Genomic DNA, 17572 nt, shown 5'->3' with positions numbered 1-17572 from the left:
CTCTAGGGTATTTGGACTTATAAATAGCAGCCATTCATTGATATTATTTAATATTAGAACTCGTAAAGTCGCTTATTTGCCGTTCATTTATCACACTGAATAAATAATGTTACTGTTAAACCTGCCTGTATTCATTCCAGCAGCTTTCTGGAAAACTTCAACAGTTATAAGGACATTTTAGCTGAAATAATTTCACAAAGAGTGTGACACAAAAATACTGTGGCATAAAACATCAGTGCAGTGCAGAGCTGAGGGGCTGTGGCAGGACTCAGTGCTGCTGCTGACTCCTCAGTCATGTGCAGGATAGTTTACATGGACAAACAAAAACCACTGACAGCTGGACATTTCCAACCAGTCCCTGCTCCCTAAAAACCCTTGGCTTTCTCATTACTTGTTTCACAACATTGTTAACAAATTATAAGCCATGTTTTCCTCTTGTCATTTTGTGGTGTGTCACTGATAGTTACCATGGAAACATGGCTCTTATTTTTAAGTTACACTGGGAGTAGCCTTGATAACTTTTTAAATAAATCCATCCTAATTTTTGACTGTCTGACTTGGATGGGCCTAATCTAAGAGCAAAACTAAGCCTGGCCTAACGCTACAGACCAGTCTGCAGTATCTCTGTCAGACTGTCCCCAGAGGTAAACTTTACACCTGGGAGTGCTGGGAATGCTCATATCACTGTGTGGAATCTCACCACTCACTCTTCCTGCTGCACGGCCTTCCCATCTCTCTTTTCTAACATGTCTCAGCACGGCTTCTCCCTCAATCCCTGACATTTGGTTGTGACTGAAATAACAGCAACCGTGTCAGCTCTTAAGATTAAAAAAACAGGGATGACAGAAAAGTACACAGCACTGAACGTGATCTGGTTTTCAAAATGACCGGGATGTATGCATCCTTTACATGTCAAAAGGTCAAAAAAGAATGTGAGAAAATGCTAGAAAGTCTCATTGCACTGCAGTGAATACATTTCTCTTTTCTGGTGAAAACCAGGCCCGTAACATCTGAGAGTGGGCTCAGCCTGTTGCACCATTGTCACATTCCAGCTTTGTTATTGAGACTAAACAATGCAGTACAACACTCTGCTGACTTTGTACTGTATGTATAGTGAGCATGTGTGACTCCAGACACACAGTTGTTTTCATATTTCTGGCCATGTGGGGCTGAGTTGAGTTTACATGTCTCCACACGCTATCACATCCCCTTTGTCAAATATACCCAGGTCAAGAAGCCTGCAGCACTCCCAGCTTGTTTCAGATCTATGCTTATTTTTGTCTATTCTTAAATCTGCAAAGGAGAATACAGTACATGATGACAACTGCCTTTCTTCACAGCACTTGGGGGGTTAATTTAGTGTTATATAAGTTCTGTATCATGAATGCATTGCTCTCAACAATGAAGCAGAATAAAAGAATTCCTAGAAAAGTGTTGGCACACGTGCAGGTATAATACACACACACAGCGACAGGTTCCTGCTGAACAAAAGCAGTTTAAAGAGAGTGACATAGTATTGCCACAGGCAGGGGAGAGGCCAGTGGGAGAGAGAGAGGGGGAGAAAGGTGAGGTGAGCTCTGGGTTATAAGCTGGTGCTTCATTAACTGATTTTTACAGCTCTGCAGGTTTCAGTGAGTGAGTAAGAGGGAGACTTACTCTATTCCTGTGTGACGAAATATTAGTGGAACACACTTCCTCGGTCTTACCAGTCTGTCCAGTTTTTTCTTACCTTTCAGAGAAGACAGGGGGCAGGTTGTCTTCAGTCAAACTTCTGGATCTGTTCACTTGTCAGTGGAAGCACAAAGACAGGTTGTTTTGGGCTCGGTCACGCAACTCCAACACACTAGGGGAGATCGTGCAGAGGCTCTATCGGGGGCTCACTGGATGTTTTTTTAGGGAAGGATGAGCAGTTTTTTGTATTTCATCCTCCCAGCGTTGGGGGGATACACCCTCACCTCCTTCTACCTGCTGAAGAACCCACACATTCTCCACAGGAAGAAACGTACAGCCTTTTACTGCAGACACATCTCACACAGAGGAGGTAAGGTGGGGACTGGCGATCTGCCAGGAAGAGGGAATCCATAATCTGATCATGTCTTGTGCAGTACAAACAGCTGGATGTCAGTCAATAGTCGGTGTGTCAGGAAGGCTTACTGACTGACTGGGGAGTAGTGAAGGAGATATAGGTGCAAGGATGATGACTATTTAAGTATTTTTGTGTCAACTTTCCACATTTTGAAGGCTCATTCGTTTAACAGTGCTGCACACTGTTGCCCTGTGGGTTAAAGAATCAAGACAAAAGCATTCCTGTATGTTTCTGATAGTTACACAAATTATGATGATTATGATGTGGAGATGAAGGTGAAAAATACTTCTTTAAAATATTCTTCCACTAACTTTAAACACAATACTACAAGAAGCATGTTAAAAAGATCATACAAATATCTTAATGTGGAAGAGTAGGACTATTTCAGTGGTTCAGTGTTGTTCTTCTTCCACATATCTGTCTGGAAATACATGGATGTTTTTAATAATATGACTACAGTTTGAAAACTGATTATATTAAAAACAAAATGCTAAAAAATCTTTATCTTTCGAATGTGTGTATTTTCTGTATTCCCGGAGTCCCTGACTGACTCACCGTGGCCCACCTCTGCTGCCTCCATCAACCCTGACTCCTCTGTTTGTTTTCAGGATGTGGAGAGAGGATAGAAAGCACCATGGAGGCGTTCACAAAGTGAGTACCAAAGTGGAGAGGTGAGCTGCTGCTGCTCAGAGCAGCTGTGAGAGAAGATTGTGCTCAGTTGTAACAGAAAAACGAACTGAGCACAGTCCGGTTTTCCCTGATGTTATCTTTTCTGTCTGATGAAGTAGATATTAAGTGATTATCCAGCCTGGTTTAACTGTCTAATGTGTGATTTTAAAAATGATTTGTTCAGTGATTTCCTGTGTTCATACATTCAGCATCTCTCCACATGCATGCCCTTGGGTACTGTCTAATGAACTGTCCCATATGAGAGGTTTTAGGCTTCTTCTTGTCGTCTGTTTCATCAGACAAGTTGACAAAACTGCTAAAATGTAAATCCTAGTATTAAAGATATCCATGTTGCTGGGTGTCAGGGCAGCCTGAAAATCATTTAATAATATAATGTGATAATTTAATACTGTGCCAAAATAGATTTGAGCCTAATGAAAGAATAACACATATGTTGCAACACTGTGCAATCCTTTCTCGTTTGTTGTCCAGCATTTTAAGGGATTGGTTAAAGGTGCTATATGTAACTTTTTGCTAGGCTACATAGCTAGCACAAGCATTAACAGCTATTTACTCAGCAGGAGCTTCACCCATCATTACAATTAGAAGAGGTTACAATACATCATCTGGGCAGCCCTACTTCTTCACTCTCTCTCTCTCATGTTGGACTGAGGACAAACTGGATGCTACAGTGACTCGCTATTGTCGGGACAGGGCTAGCTTGTTAGCATGCTAGCTTCAGTAGGATAAAAGTGGAACAGAAGTAAAACAAGTCTACATTCTCAATGTCTACATTCTCATTTATTTAACTTTTCTCCATCTGTACTTCTGTCTCCAGCGCGGTGGAGCAGGGCACACACATGCTGGAGCTGGACTGCCACTTGACACATGACGGACACGTGGTGGTGTCACATGACGAGAATCTGCTGAGGCAGACCGGACATGATGTCACCGTGTCCTCACTCAATCTACAGGTGTGAGGACAGTTCTCACAGGACTGTTAGTCAGGACAAAGGTCATACTGAGACAGCAGTCCTGGCCCCCTTGGGCCAAAACAGTGTTTCCAAGTGATGGTTTCTGGGTCACTTTGTTTTTAGCCTGCCACATTGAGGGGATTTGTCACAAAAAACAGGATGATTTTCTAATCCTATGTTCAAACGCAATAGTTACATTTACATGGTGTGTACTGCTCTACATTCCTGCTTCAGTTTAATGCAAAATAGTGTATGCAACCCAAACAGGATTTCAAAGCTATCTGGTAACTGCACTAGATAAAAACTATTTTATTCTACCTCTGTGTTTGCTGAAGAGATTCAGATCCTTTCTGTTAACAGTAATCTGCATCTGTGTTTTTTCTCAGAGATATAGCTGGTTTCTGAGTGTTTACGTAAGACGATGCCAAGATCTGTGCTAATTCTTTTCAAGGTAATCACAGTCATGATAATCTAACTTTTCATGACTCTATATATCTGTTTTTCAACACTTTTAGGATTTGCCTTTGTATAAGGAGAGACTGGAGGTAACATTTTATGCAGGTGAGTTCCTCCTCTCATTCTCTAAATTCTCAATAAAAAGCGTCTTAATGTAGAAGTAGGTCAGAAGGTGTTAGTGTGTCCATGCACATGATGCAACCTTCCTTTTTGTCCCTCCCACCCTCCAGGTCGTTACAGCAGTGGTGCAGACAGGAAGTTTGCTCTGCTGGAGGACGTGTTCAGGAAGTTCCCCAAAATGCCTGTCAGCATTGAGATCAAAGAGAACAACCAGCAGCTGATAGACAAGGTACAGTACATCTAAAAAAATAAAATAACCACAGCGCCGTCTCAGAACTTACTCAAAGGATATGAAAGAACTTTCCCCTGCACTTTGCAAAAACCTCCACTTTCACTGAAACTGATACAACTTTTGATTTTAAAGAGCATTTTGTGAGTAAAGAAAATCAAGACACTATGTAGCATTCTTCAAAGTAAATAGATAAAAACATGGTAAGTAAAAAAAAACAAATCTACCTATAATTATCCCATAAAATGAGTAACACCCCCCCCAAAAAGAACAGCATGGGCGCAGTGTGTTGAATCAAATCATGTTACAGTTTCAGTGTTCAAGCCCTGGATAATACTGACTTTCAGAGGCTGAAGATATGTAGTATTTAATTAAGGTGTGTCACAGAAGTGTTTGTTGGTGCCTAGCAACTATCAGGTTAAATGTCAAGATTATCACTGATGATGATAAATTTCAGACGTCATTTGTCTTTTTTTTCCTGTCTGATAAGGAGTGGGTTAGTTTGGACATGTTACTTTTATAATATTTTTTTAAAATAGATTTTGTCCACCTCAGGTATTAAGTATATTGCCTTTGTCTTGTTTCACGTTTGCTGTGATTTGAACCAAATGGATTCACTCTCATATCTCATCATCTATTTAATCTGTGACCACCCCCCCCTTCTGTAGGTGTCTGACCTGGTGAGACGTTACAACAGGGAGGAGATCACTGTCTGGGCCTCGGTCAACTCCAACATCATGAGGGAATGTTGCAGAACGGTACATGAGCCACTTGGGGGAGACAAAGCTTCTTCACAGACAACATCTCATTTTAGTTCAACACAGTTAGTGTTGGCACTCAGCCTCTCTCACCCTCTCTCTCTGTCTCTGTTATCTCTGCTGCTTCACAGAACGGCTCCATGCCGTACAGTTTCACTGTGAATCGAGGACTGCTGCTCCTGCTTCTCTTCTACAGCGGCCTGCTGCCCTTTGTGCCGCTGGGAGAGAGTTTACTGCAGTTCTACCTGCCGCGCATCTTCAACAGGTGCGGCTGCATGCATGTGTATCATCACATGTCAAGTCCATGTGTGTGTCATTACATGCAATAAGCTTTTCACTGTTAAATCTGGTAATCTGTTCATAAAGAGCAGGGAGATAATTAACCCTCAAGCTTGGACTATACCACAGTTGTCTTTATGTCTGGTTCAGTCCACTCAGATTTTTCCTCTCTAACCTCTGGTGTAAGATAAATATATCACAGTGCAGATGTGTCTATTGTTTCTCTCTGTCTGTCTTTGTGCTGCTGAAGGATGTTCATTCCTGAGAAGCGCATCCTGAGGAACAGGCTGGTCATCTTTCTGATTGAAAAGTGAGTCATGGTTTTATAAGAACCTCTGCAGCCTTTCTTACATAAGATTTGTTTTGGTTTTTGAAATCTAAAGTGATAAGAGGGAGACACTGACAAACATTTTCAGGAAAAAATAAAAGTGTGACTGCAGAGTAATGCCTCTATAGAGAAATACAACATCTTGGGGTAAAATTAAGCAGAATGACTTGCAGGAAGATTAAAATCTGTGTATTACTGTAGTTTATATATATATATTGATTTTTTCTGTCATTTCAGAGTAACTATGAGGAAGAGTCTTTTTGAACACCTTGCAGCCCGTGGAATACAGGTATGAAACCTATCTATCTATCTATCTATCTATCTATCTATCTATCTATCTATCTATCTATCTATCTATCTATCTATCTATACCTCAGTATTTCAGCTAAGATAAACAGTTGAGCTCATTCAGCCTCTGTGAGTGTCTCTGATGCATCACCTCTGTCCTGATGTGAGTAATCTCTGCTGGGATGAGCTCACCCCCATCGTCAGCCCATGAGTGGTCACTGAATAGTTTGAGCATGAAAACAATTGAAGTCATATGCTGTAGCTTTGTCAGCAGCTGAGGGCCTCAGCGCATTTGAACATTTGTGAATAATTCTGAAGCAGTGGCTAAGAAAAGCTTCACACTCCAGGAGAGAGTAGTGAAGTGCTGTTTGTAGAGGTGGGAAAAACAGGGCAACTTAAAAAAAAAAAAAGGGGGGTTGCATGAGGATGTGTTTGTCATGAGTCAGCAGTATGTGATATATTGCAAGAACATCATTTATAATACATCATGACATCAGTGTAACTGAAGAAGTAAGCATTAGCCTAAAATAGAAAACTGCTTTTTGTTCAGCAGGAAGGAATCCATCGTGCATTAACAGATAAAGTGCAAAATAAGTGCATAAATCCACTGTTCAATTATGTACATTAACACTGAAGAATATCACACAGCTGCTGCTATGGCACTGATACATTACTGCACTATATCAGTGTCATGCCATCATAATATATCTGTTATATATCTACACTGGAGTCTGAAACAACTGCTCCAGGATGCTCCAGGGTCTTACTTTATCTTGATGGCTGCTCTGTTTTGTCAATTAAATCTGAGAAAGCTGCTTCTCTCTCAGTTTAGTTTTCTTGATGCTCAAGCTACGTATATACTGTAGCTCAAAATGACACCAAAGATGAGAAGGAAACAGCGCACTTTGTGATTTTAACTTTAATCCTTGTGTTTAGGTGAGATCATCTTTATTTCTTCATTGTTTGTGGTCCCACAGGCCAAAGTAATAATAATAAAACCAGTCAGTTTTCCCAGAAAATGTAGTTTTTCTTTTCTTCTGACCCAATCTGTAGAAAAGTACTGAAGTGGTAACCTCTCTGTTTGCTGCACACTAGGCCTACACATCTCATGAAGGTCACACAATACAGAAATGAAAAAAAAAAAAAAAAAAAAAAAAATATATATATATATATATATATATATATATATATATACACTTCATGTGTTATGTTGCTCAACCTCTTATGAACAAACTTGCAAAACTCCAATGACAGAAATCTAGATAAATGTATTCAGGATTTGGGAGTGGCAGTGAAATTATGAAATTAGTTTGGTGGAGTTGTGAAACTTGCCTTAAGCTCAGAATCATGTTTATGAGCAATTCTCTTAAAAGGAACAGGGAAAAGTCATGAGTTATCAAGGTGATGAAATAATTGTAAGTGTGTTTTTGAGTTGGTACAGAGGGCCTGTGGTCTCCAGGATCCCAGACAGATCAGTAGGGTTGATCAGTATGTCTGTAATTGCAGGTGCATTTGTTTGTGTGCAATGAAGATGAGGACATAAAGGCTGCATTTGAAGTAGGAGCCACAGGGGTGATGAGCGACTATCCGACTCTTCTGTCAAGCTACCTCTGCAGAAACACAAATCAAGACTGACCTCAAAGCACATTCGAAGAAGAGATAAGAGAGAAGTAAACACAGCAAGTGTGAGACCCATTTCCTCGCCCATGACAAGATTAGTCAAAGAGCTGTTGGTTTAAGTATTAAACGTCACGCAGTGAGAACAAAACTATCACTCAACTCTTACTCACTGTTGATAGAATCACTTGTTTGTGGTGTGATCTGCAACCAGTTCATCTCTTTGGCCTCTGCCCACACTCAGACACGGCCCAGTGTTTAAGGAAACAGCAAATTGATTTACTTTGCAGCAAATCTACCAGTGCTAGAGTGAATATTTAACCAGCTGGGCTATGTCACCTGACATCCCATTTCTCATGATAAGAGTAAACGTGACTTTGTTTTGACTGTGTCTGATGTTATTTTCTTACATTATTTGATTGGTTTGAGTAACCGCTGGACTAAAGACATAAATTTTCTGGGACATTCCACTTGCAGTTTTGCTGTTATGGTCTTTTTTTGTGATATTAAGTTGAAAGGAACAGAAATGTGGGGTCACACACTACAGCAACGTAAAGAAAAGTACAATTATTGATTTACTAATGCACCCATGTAGGTGAGTACAGTGTTGTTAATATAGTATCCAGGCTGTGTTGTTCATCTGTGTTTAATACAGTTTCACATTTACTATATATACACATATGAGCGAAATGTTTTCATGTGCCGTAAACCACACCTGTGCCCTTGTTTTCCCAGGCAACGGTCAAAGTCTGTTGATAATCAACCAGCGAAACAAAGGCTGTATTTTTCTGACCCATTTCACTGTGCCTCACTGCTGTGACGACTGAGTTCATGGAATATAAGTGGATCAGGGTAAGGTCTTAAATACAGTAGATGCAAAGAGCAAAGGTTTAAATTAAGTTACCCAGTAGAGAAAATTAGGTTCTTGTGATCATCACAACCAGGGACATACCACTGAGGACACACAGGGCACGTCATCAGTAATGTTTCTAGAAATCGAGGGGTATTATTGACATTAAGGACACTTTAGAGACATATTACATATACTGGGATCGTTTTCTCTTAAAGCTATAAAGGGATTTTGTTTGGAGGTTAATAAAAATGCCTTAGGTGGATGGTTTTGGTATGAGGGGACTTTGGACCTCAGTGTTTCTAAAAACCCAGGCTATGAGACACACACATACACACACACACCCTAGGGAGAAAAGCAAACGCACAACCACAAGTCAGACATGCAAATGCATGAAGAAACCACAACAACCAGTCCCCCTCCCTGTGCTTCCTGTCCAAGGATATTAAACATTTCCTGAATCTTGTCACGTAAATGTTAATACACAATCTTTTTGCAAGCAGTGGAGAAAATATTCGTGTCCTTTGAGTAAAAGAAGTGATAACACTGTAAAAATACTTGATTTCAAGTAAATGTCCTGAATTGAAAATGTATGTGTTTAATTAGGAAAATGTACTTGTAGAGTGTTGTAGCCCAAAGTGACTCCTTCACAATGTTTGAGTGCAAAAAGTGCAGTTTATTATATATATATATATATATTTTTTTTTACTATGCCTGTTTGCCTACAACATGCCATAGTGAAAACATGTCTTGTTTTGTTTTACCAGTGGTTAAGATATTCTGTGTGCCATGGTGTGTGATAAACAAAAGCACCAAATCCAAATATTTGAGAAGTGGGAACCAACAAATATTTATCTGGTCTAATGTCAAGAAGCAGTTTTGTTTTTTGTTTTTTGACTGGCTGATCAATTAGCTGTGTTCTTAAGCACAGTGCTGAATAAACGTACTTAGTTAAGTGCCACCACTGCTTGTCAGTCTGTAGGTCGTTGCTTGCTGCCAGTCTACAGGAGACTTTTATCCTAAACCCAGCAGCAGGAAAAGATAACCCACTAACAACCTTCATCAAACTGTACCAACAATCATCTCCGATAGCCATAAAGGGCTCCTGTGAGGTCGATTCTGATTGGTTGACCCACATTCTAAACGTCACTCCGACGCTCTCATTGGTCGACGGGGATTTGTTTTGCAGCCTTTAGACTTCCTCCTCTGCGTGTTTTCATAAACAAACCACATTTTTCCTCCCGCCGGGGCCGCCGCACTCTTACCCTGTCAGCCTGCCAGCATTGTCGGATTCCTGCTCCCGTTTTAACGAAGAGGCCCGCAGAGCTTTCGAGAGCTGGTTCGGGTTCAAACAAGAGACGCGGGTAAACGCTGCAACAACCGGAGGCTGTCGGTGTTTGTCTTTATTGTCCGAGCGGTCAACGCGTGGTCGACTGTTGTCGGAGCGAGCCCACCTGCGCGACCACATACCTGCCATAGGCGGATGGTTTTCAGTTGTCAGTCACATTGGCCCGCTGCGTAGACTGTGAAGAGCTTCGTTATTATCAGGTGAGCCGACAGACACCGGGGAATATCCTGCAATGCGCCTCTGAGCTGCTGTTAGCTGCCGTCTGTTGTGACTGTGCGGAGCTAGCAGGCTAGCTAACATACACACACACGCACACACGCTAGGTCACTGCTAATTTCTCCTGTAGCTGACAGATGCACCAGGCCGTTTTGGGCTTGTGTGTCATCATTTACCGCTGACAGACGGTCACCAGTGTGTGACAGGGCAGAAATGTCGCAGCAGACATTTGCAAGGGAATGTGGGTTAACTGATTGCATCTAATGAAGCGACGATTGTTTGTGCAAACTGCAAAGAACCAGGAAACAAGCTGCCTGGAAAATCCTAACCCATCTGCCAGCATTAGTTTCAACTCTTTTTGTAAGTTAAAACATGGCATGCTTCGTTACAAACGTTACTGTGACCTTATGACTCCCAGTCTCTGCACAGTGACCAATAAGACAGATGCATGATTAGATAGTTACTTACAGTGGATAAACGTTCTCATTTTAGTCCATGTCTGCGCAGAAAAGTAAAAGGAAAATTTGTATTCGGTGTAATTTTATTTAGTGGAAAACTGCTCATGGTAAGTCTGTTTAAAATATATTCAGACTTCTGTATGGCCGCCACTAACAGTTATTTTCAATATGAATTAATCTGCAGGTTACTATTTTTGCCTTGTTTATAGAATGTCAAAAAACAAAAGCAAAACTGTTTTAAAAGATACTTTTTTAAATAAAAGATGGCATCTTCAAATTATTTGTTTTGATGTGCAGTTTACTATCATATGTGACACAGAAAACCATTAAATCTTAAAATTTAAGATAACAAATATTTGACATTTTTGTTTAAAAAATGACATAAACAATTGATTATTGGAATAGTTGGCATGCAATTTTCTGTTAATTGGATAAGGGACTAATTTTTACAGCCCTAACATTTTTATAAAGTTTAAATTATAACTTCCCAAATCAGAGTTTTGACTTCTTCAATCAAAGTTATGAGGTAATAAATCAAACCTTGTTTTGATTTAGGAAGTCAAAATGTCAACTTAGTATGTAGTTATTTGGACTTTAGCCAACAATATTTATAAAGTATGTTCTTGGTTAAAACACTGAATTGATTGATAAGATTAAACTTTTTTCAGGACATTTTCTAGTCAGTTAATTCTTTGATTGTTCCAGCATTACTTTGGGCAGGTCAAGTTACTTTGGGACAAAGCTTGTCGCTGTTGTACTGCTGTTATCAGATGTCTTCAAAGTTGCTCGAAAACCTGTCTGTCTGATGTCCTGGAATTCCTCCCTGTTAGGGGTAAAGTTGATCAAAATAATAAAAGGAAAGCAACGTGCCCAGCACCTGATTGGTCTATATTTATAGCTAACTAGTTGGTCTCAGGAGTTGTAGCCTGTATACCTGCATCAGTAACCCCTGCACAACCACAAACACCATCCTGCTTCCTTGTTTGCAGACATGGTAAAGCTGACAAAGGCCAAGACATTCCAGGCCTACCTGGACTCCTGCCACCGCCGTTACAGCTGTGTGCACTGCCGCGCCCATCTGGCCAACCATGACGATCTTATCTCCAAGGTCAGTACGCTGCCACCTTTTGTTGTTAATGATCATTTTAGTTGGCTCATAGTTTTCACATAGTTTAGAAAGTAGCAAAACTGGAAAATCTGTATTGACATAAAACTTCCAAAGACAAATCGCAAACTTACAAGACATTTTGGAAATATTCTGTAAAGCTGGAGACATCAGTTAATATCATATTTTGTTTGTGATCCATATGTCCAGTGGGCTTATTTTTTCTCTAATTTCATTTTTTCTCTGTGTCTCTCAGTCTTTTCAAGGCAGTCAGGGCCGAGCCTACCTCTTCAACTCTGTGTGAGTATTTTCTTTTTAAATATTTCTACACATTGAATGCACAAAAGTGGCTATTCTTATCATAGGTATCCAGGCTTCCCTGTAGACAGGTAAAAAGTGAGTTTAGTTGTTACAATTGACTTATATTGAATGCAGTTTTAAACAACTTGACCTACATCATCATAAAATCTTTCTAGATAAGATTAGTGGCCTTGGAGCAAAAAGATGTTGGTGCTGATCTATGATCTTCTTGTGTTTTCCCTGTTTATTATTTAAGAAATAGTCCAGTCTCCCCTGAAAACAAATTCCCAGTATCAGACTTGTTTGCACATTGTCAACAGATAATTTGATTTGCTACAGAGTGGACCTTGAAGTTGGGTGAGTTCACTTTAGTCACGCTCCTCCTGGGTTAGTAGGTCAGGAATACTCGGGGCCCAAACCATAAGATGTGAAGGCATTAAGGCTTCCCCAGTCAAAATAACTTAATCCAACTTCATCAGCATCTGTTCAGTTTGAACTTTATCTGTTCAGCTGAACCTTTAAATGGTTTCCCGCCTTCTGCCCATGACTGTTTGATGAACTTTTGTCTTTTTCCCCTATAGGAATTTACGTAGCAATCAATCTTGCGATTATTGAGAACATTAGTTTGATAGCAGAGTGACTAAATTGTACTGAGCTCCCAATTGCTTCTTGGTACATGGTGAAGAGAGTGATTATTACTGTGAATCAGAGCTGTTGTTTGACGACACTGTGATTGGTTTCAGGGTGAACGTCGGCTGTGGTCCTGCAGAAGAGAGGCTGCTGCTCACAGGACTTCATGCAGTGGCCGACATCTACTGTGAAAACTGTCACACCACGCTGGGCTGGAAATATGTAAGCATGTACACATGTACACATGCACATGTGTTCATTCAAAGCTTAGCTGATGCTAAGCTTAGCATCAGATTTCACCCATTGATGGCACCACTTGTAGCATTAAACAGATGTATTCCACATGATTAGGCCATGTCTTGCACAGGTTCACTTTTATTCATTCACTGTTAGGAGTGATGGTAGTGAGCAGAAGATTGGTAGTAGAGCTCACCTTGCTCACAGTTCTTGCACATGGCACCTTTTGTAGAAAATTTTTTGAGGAGCCACGTGTCAGCTACAGTAACTATGGTGTAGGTTCAAAAGTAACACCATAACTTCTGAACACGTGTATAAATTCAACACATTTTATGATGTTGTTGGAGGTAGCTATGTGTGGTAATAAAGCAGTATATTTATACATTCTTTTATTTCAAACTAATAATAAACAGGTGATCAAGTTATGAGCAAGTTATCAAGTTTGAATGCTACCTTATCGCCACCTTGTATGGAACTAGTACTGAGCACTACATAACCCTGGTATGAGTCTGATTTTAGCTGTTTTAGTTACCCTTTCACACCTTCCTTCTGCAGGAACAAGCCTTTGAACTGAGTCAGAAGTACAAGGAGGGGAAGTACATCATCGAGCTGTCCCACATGATAAAGGACAACGGCTGGGACTGAGGGAAATCTTCATCTTTCTTCATGACTTTTTCAAAAGTTGCATCCCCTCGACATAAAAGGGTTCCAGTGTAGCTTCCTCATCCCGCGTTCGAGCCATCACTGTGCCACACTTTTCACTTCGTATGGCTTTGCCAAGAATAGCATGTGATGCCTTATCTTTTTCTGTTCTTCGTGTTTTTCCAGCGACCACAACAACACATTTGCTGATATCTCTATCCTAATTGCTAGTTGTGCTGGGACATGGACTGAATGAGTGCAGGGGTTGTGTGTGTGTGTGAAAGACCGGCAGATGTAGTCACACAGGCACGTGTGCGTGTTGGATTTTTAAGCGTGTTCGAGTGATGAAACCCTTATCAGTGACCTCTCAACAGCCCCGCTCTGTGGGGGTGAGGCCAGTGCAAGTCAAATAATCTGACCTTCTTACACATCAGATGCAGGCATTTGGGTTTTCCCCTTGAGTTTAGGCTATCTGGCCCAAACTGTGTAAAGTGTTTAGGTGATTTGTGAGTGATGCAAGGGTGTGGGGATGCTTAGAGCAGTGGGAGGGCTTGTTTTTTTAGCAGTGAAATTCAAGTTTTTATTAGTAAGATCAGTAACACTTGGTCATATTGTCCCAGAGGCAATCGTGGTGTTGAATTACTAATGTTAAAGCCCACAAAAGTATCTTGAGAGAATTTTTAAATTTGGAGTATGAGTGTTTTCTGATTGTAGGTATACATTTTAGAGTATGTGTGTGTGTGTGTGTGTGTGTGTGTGTGTGTGTGTGTGTGTCTATGCAGTGTGTGCTGAGATGCCTTAAGCTGGACAGTGTTGAGAAGCATTAGTCTGGAGTTCACATCCAGAGTTACCACTGCACAGTTGGGATATCTTCACTTTTACTTAATGCTGATGAGATCGATCCTTTTGTGTTTTGTGTATAACCTAACACTGAGCTGTCCTTACTGATATACTGTATTTACTCAATCATGTTAGAGCAAGGTGTGATTAGGATTATGTAGCATATTTATGGTGATTTTTAATGTCTGCTTCTTTCATTAAAAGTGTATTATTTTAACCTGATCTTTCATTAAAATACAGTGTCTGTAATGTGTGAAGTTCTGTTTGTCTGTGACATGTTGCTGTAGATGTAATCCTGCCCCTGATTCCCACAACACACTCTTGTCTTTATTTACAAAAATAACTAAAGAGTAAAATAGGTGCTTGAGTGAGGAAGTCTCTCTTCAAAGTATTGAAACAATATAAAAGAGAGAAGTGATAATCTTCCACATCACTTGACTTTCTGCATCATTTTAACTTCCTTTTCCTGAGCATTTACTGACGCCTATGATGTAATGGTGCCAGAGGAAACCGTTGTGAACTGTTCATGAAACTCTGAACTAATTTTGGTTAAAATGTCTCCTGCATGTTAGCAGAGCTCATTCACAGAAGGAGAAATCCAACAGAGTGCTCTGACTGAGCCCATTAGCCAGCAGATCATGCTGTGGGCACTTTAAGTATACCTTTAAAAAAAAAAAAAAATTCTGTTATAAAATTTTAATAAAAAATCTGACTCCAAAAAATAAGATTTTATACAAACAATATACTATTCAGTCATAGAAGACCAAATTTAAATGTGAACTAGCACATTTAGGTTTAGATTTCACAAATAATAGCTATTGACATGACATAGCAGCAGGAGTCCTCTGTGTGTTTGATGTATTTATTTGATTAACACTTGTGATATAGATAATTGATATTTCTGACAGGTGACCTATTTCCAATGTAAAACGCAGCTGTGATTGTCCTGCAGGTTGTTTTTGGTTAATATGTTAATCTTTTTAATTTCTGTCTGCTGAGAAACCAAATTTACTGGGGCAAAAAAATAAAATATGCAGATGAAAAACAGTAAATATCGTGCTTTGGACAATCAGCAAAATTAGACAAAAACAACACATTTTTATCATCAGTCCCATCACTCACAGTTTGATTGTTGCAATATCAAAATGACTCAAGTCATTTTGGATTTTCAAAACACAGGCAGCAAGAGGAAGTTAACTCACATTCTCCTCTTACTGTAAAGAAATGGTGACTACACTTGGTGCAGGAGCAGGTCACATGAGTGAGCTCTGAACAGAACTAAAAGCTTTTTTTTTATTACATGTGGTGGAGGAGCTGCTGACAGTCATGTGTGTGCAGTTGATTCTCAGCTGTCTGCTTTCACTTTTCATTCCTAATAAAATATATTGTATGTGCATTGTAAAGGCCTCACTGGGTGACAAGCAGTGAAAAAGTAGCACTGAGGGATATGCATTTAAATGTTTTTCTTCCTCAGTACTCAATAATGTGTTGCAGTACACAGGTCTGCAACACTGTATTGGTGCATGTCACCAGGTAGTGTAGGTGTGACAATAAAACTTTGCTCTAGCAACACAACCCACTCAGCTATGCAAATACCTCTCATTTAATATAATGCTGTGTATACAATGATTTACATTGTGGTCAAAACTACTGGTGTCAAAAAATAAATCTGTTGTAGTTGTGAACCAAATGAAAATCTGAAGACAGCAAAGAAGTCAAACTTATGGGACACATACACAATAAATAAACCCTGTAGAGTTGATTGTGTGCTAATATACTGGGCTGATGTGTATATACATTATTACAATTCATGTTGTTTCAAATTTACATATCCCATGTATGGATTTATCATGATTTCTTTTACTGTACATATATCTATTTTTAAGTTAGTCCAATATTAATTTATTGTGTTTGGCTGATGATCATGTTCATTGAGTAGCTAAGGATTTAGTGCCTTGCTCAAGGACACTTCAACGAGACTTGCGATTATTGACATAACTCCAATTAAATTGTTTATTTATGCCCAGACTTTTTGGGCAGGCGCCCTTTGGTAACAGTGTTGTGCTGTGGAGATGCAGACTAATCTCTGGTCCTTTGTGTTCTGTGAAACTGGACTTGAATAGTAAAATCAGTAATTAATCAATGTTTAAATTTGACTTTATCTGAGTAAGAGCTCTAATTTATCAGTTTAATTAAACTGAATAGTTTTTGAATCTGTAGAAAATCAACGCAAAATGTATCAGGTCATATTTGTCAAGAAGAGACCTCTGTCAAATCAAAACTGGTCTCAGGGTGTAATAAACCTCAATAAAATTGTGTATATGACAAACAGCCATCAAGACTCAGTAAGAGATGCTGGGGATGAAATATACATTTTAGGACAATTGTGTAAAGAAGGTATATGATCAAGTAAAGATGTAACCTATAGACAAAATCTTCACTAAAAAGGATATAAATGTTTTGAAGTGCGGTGAAATGTCCCTTTAGCAGACATCAGAAACACCCAGTTCCATTTTACAGTGTCACCTTGACGAAGACTGCTCCAGCATGTGTCTCCATGCTACTCAGTCAAGTCAGTTTTACTTTGTCTTTGACTTCAAGAGGAAGTCTAATGTTGATTTAAGTGAACCTCTCCCAGCTACGTTTTTTCTAATGGTGAAAACAATATAGAGCAGACAGATACTATGCTGTATTAAAAGAATGGATGTATGCTGTATGTGGACACAGTGTCACTGTGTTTTCTAATCGTCTCTATATTTGATTAGGTATTTGTTGTTGTATATTTTAATTATACAGAAAACAAATTGATTAATGGCTGATCTCACTATTTATTTGATACCTAATAATTAATACGTCAGCGTGTAGTGACTACCAGCGTCTCAACTGCAGTCAGTGCACTTGCAGCAGAACATACCACAACACACACACTCTACAAACTCATTCACATCTCATTCACATCTTTATTTTCCAAACATCATATATATGTAATAGCTGTGAAAATCGCTACCAAATGACGAACACGTTTTTTTGAGATATTTCAAGGCGCAATAAACAACAAGGGTTTGTTATTTTAAGCCTGCTTGCGTCGTGCACCCCCACGTCCACGCGAAATGGATCCTTCCGAGGTGGTTGGTCATGTGAC

At 39.6% G+C, this 17572-nt stretch overlaps 2 protein-coding genes across 2 annotated transcripts; both read left to right on the top strand.

The window, feature by feature from the left end:
- The first annotated feature begins 1628 nt into the window (after positions 1-1628).
- Positions 1629-8280, top strand: gdpd3a (glycerophosphodiester phosphodiesterase domain containing 3a). Its single transcript, XM_018672797.2, has 10 exons — positions 1629-2041; positions 2695-2737; positions 3594-3729; positions 4245-4290; positions 4416-4534; positions 5203-5292; positions 5424-5557; positions 5822-5881; positions 6137-6188; positions 7694-8280. Exons 1-10 carry the CDS (start codon positions 1903-1905, stop codon positions 7820-7822), a joined length of 948 nt encoding a protein of 315 aa, XP_018528313.1. The 5' UTR covers positions 1629-1902; the 3' UTR covers positions 7823-8280.
- Positions 8281-9829: 1549 nt separating this feature from the next.
- Positions 9830-14679, top strand: ypel3 (yippee-like 3). The gene is made up of 5 exons (XM_018672799.2): positions 9830-10202; positions 11666-11784; positions 12038-12081; positions 12825-12933; positions 13504-14679. The coding sequence occupies exons 2-5, from the start codon at positions 11668-11670 to the stop codon at positions 13591-13593; spliced, it is 360 nt and encodes a 119-aa protein (XP_018528315.1). The 5' UTR covers positions 9830-10202; positions 11666-11667; the 3' UTR covers positions 13594-14679.
- Positions 14680-17572: the final 2893 nt, after the last annotated feature.

This window comes from Lates calcarifer, linkage group LG11 (assembly GCF_001640805.2).
Source record: "Lates calcarifer isolate ASB-BC8 linkage group LG11, TLL_Latcal_v3, whole genome shotgun sequence".
NCBI lineage: Eukaryota > Metazoa > Chordata > Actinopteri > Centropomidae > Lates > Lates calcarifer.
Note: the sequence above shows the minus strand (reverse complement) of the source record. Positions and strands in the feature narration are given on the sequence as shown.

Coding starts and splice junctions, on each gene's coding strand:
- gdpd3a (XM_018672797.2), top strand. CDS start 1,903: ATGAGCAGTTTTTTGTATTTCATCCTCCCAGCGTTGGGGGGATACACC. Junction 4,291..4,415: donor GGAGGTAACATTTTATGCAG/GTGAGTTCCTCC, acceptor CCCACCCTCCAG/GTCGTTACAGCAGTGGTGCA. Junction 4,535..5,202: donor ACCAGCAGCTGATAGACAAG/GTACAGTACATC, acceptor CCCCTTCTGTAG/GTGTCTGACCTGGTGAGACG.
- ypel3 (XM_018672799.2), top strand. CDS start 11,668: ATGGTAAAGCTGACAAAGGCCAAGACATTCCAGGCCTACCTGGACTCC. Junction 11,785..12,037: donor ATGACGATCTTATCTCCAAG/GTCAGTACGCTG, acceptor TGTGTCTCTCAG/TCTTTTCAAGGCAGTCAGGG. Junction 12,934..13,503: donor CCACGCTGGGCTGGAAATAT/GTAAGCATGTAC, acceptor TTCCTTCTGCAG/GAACAAGCCTTTGAACTGAG.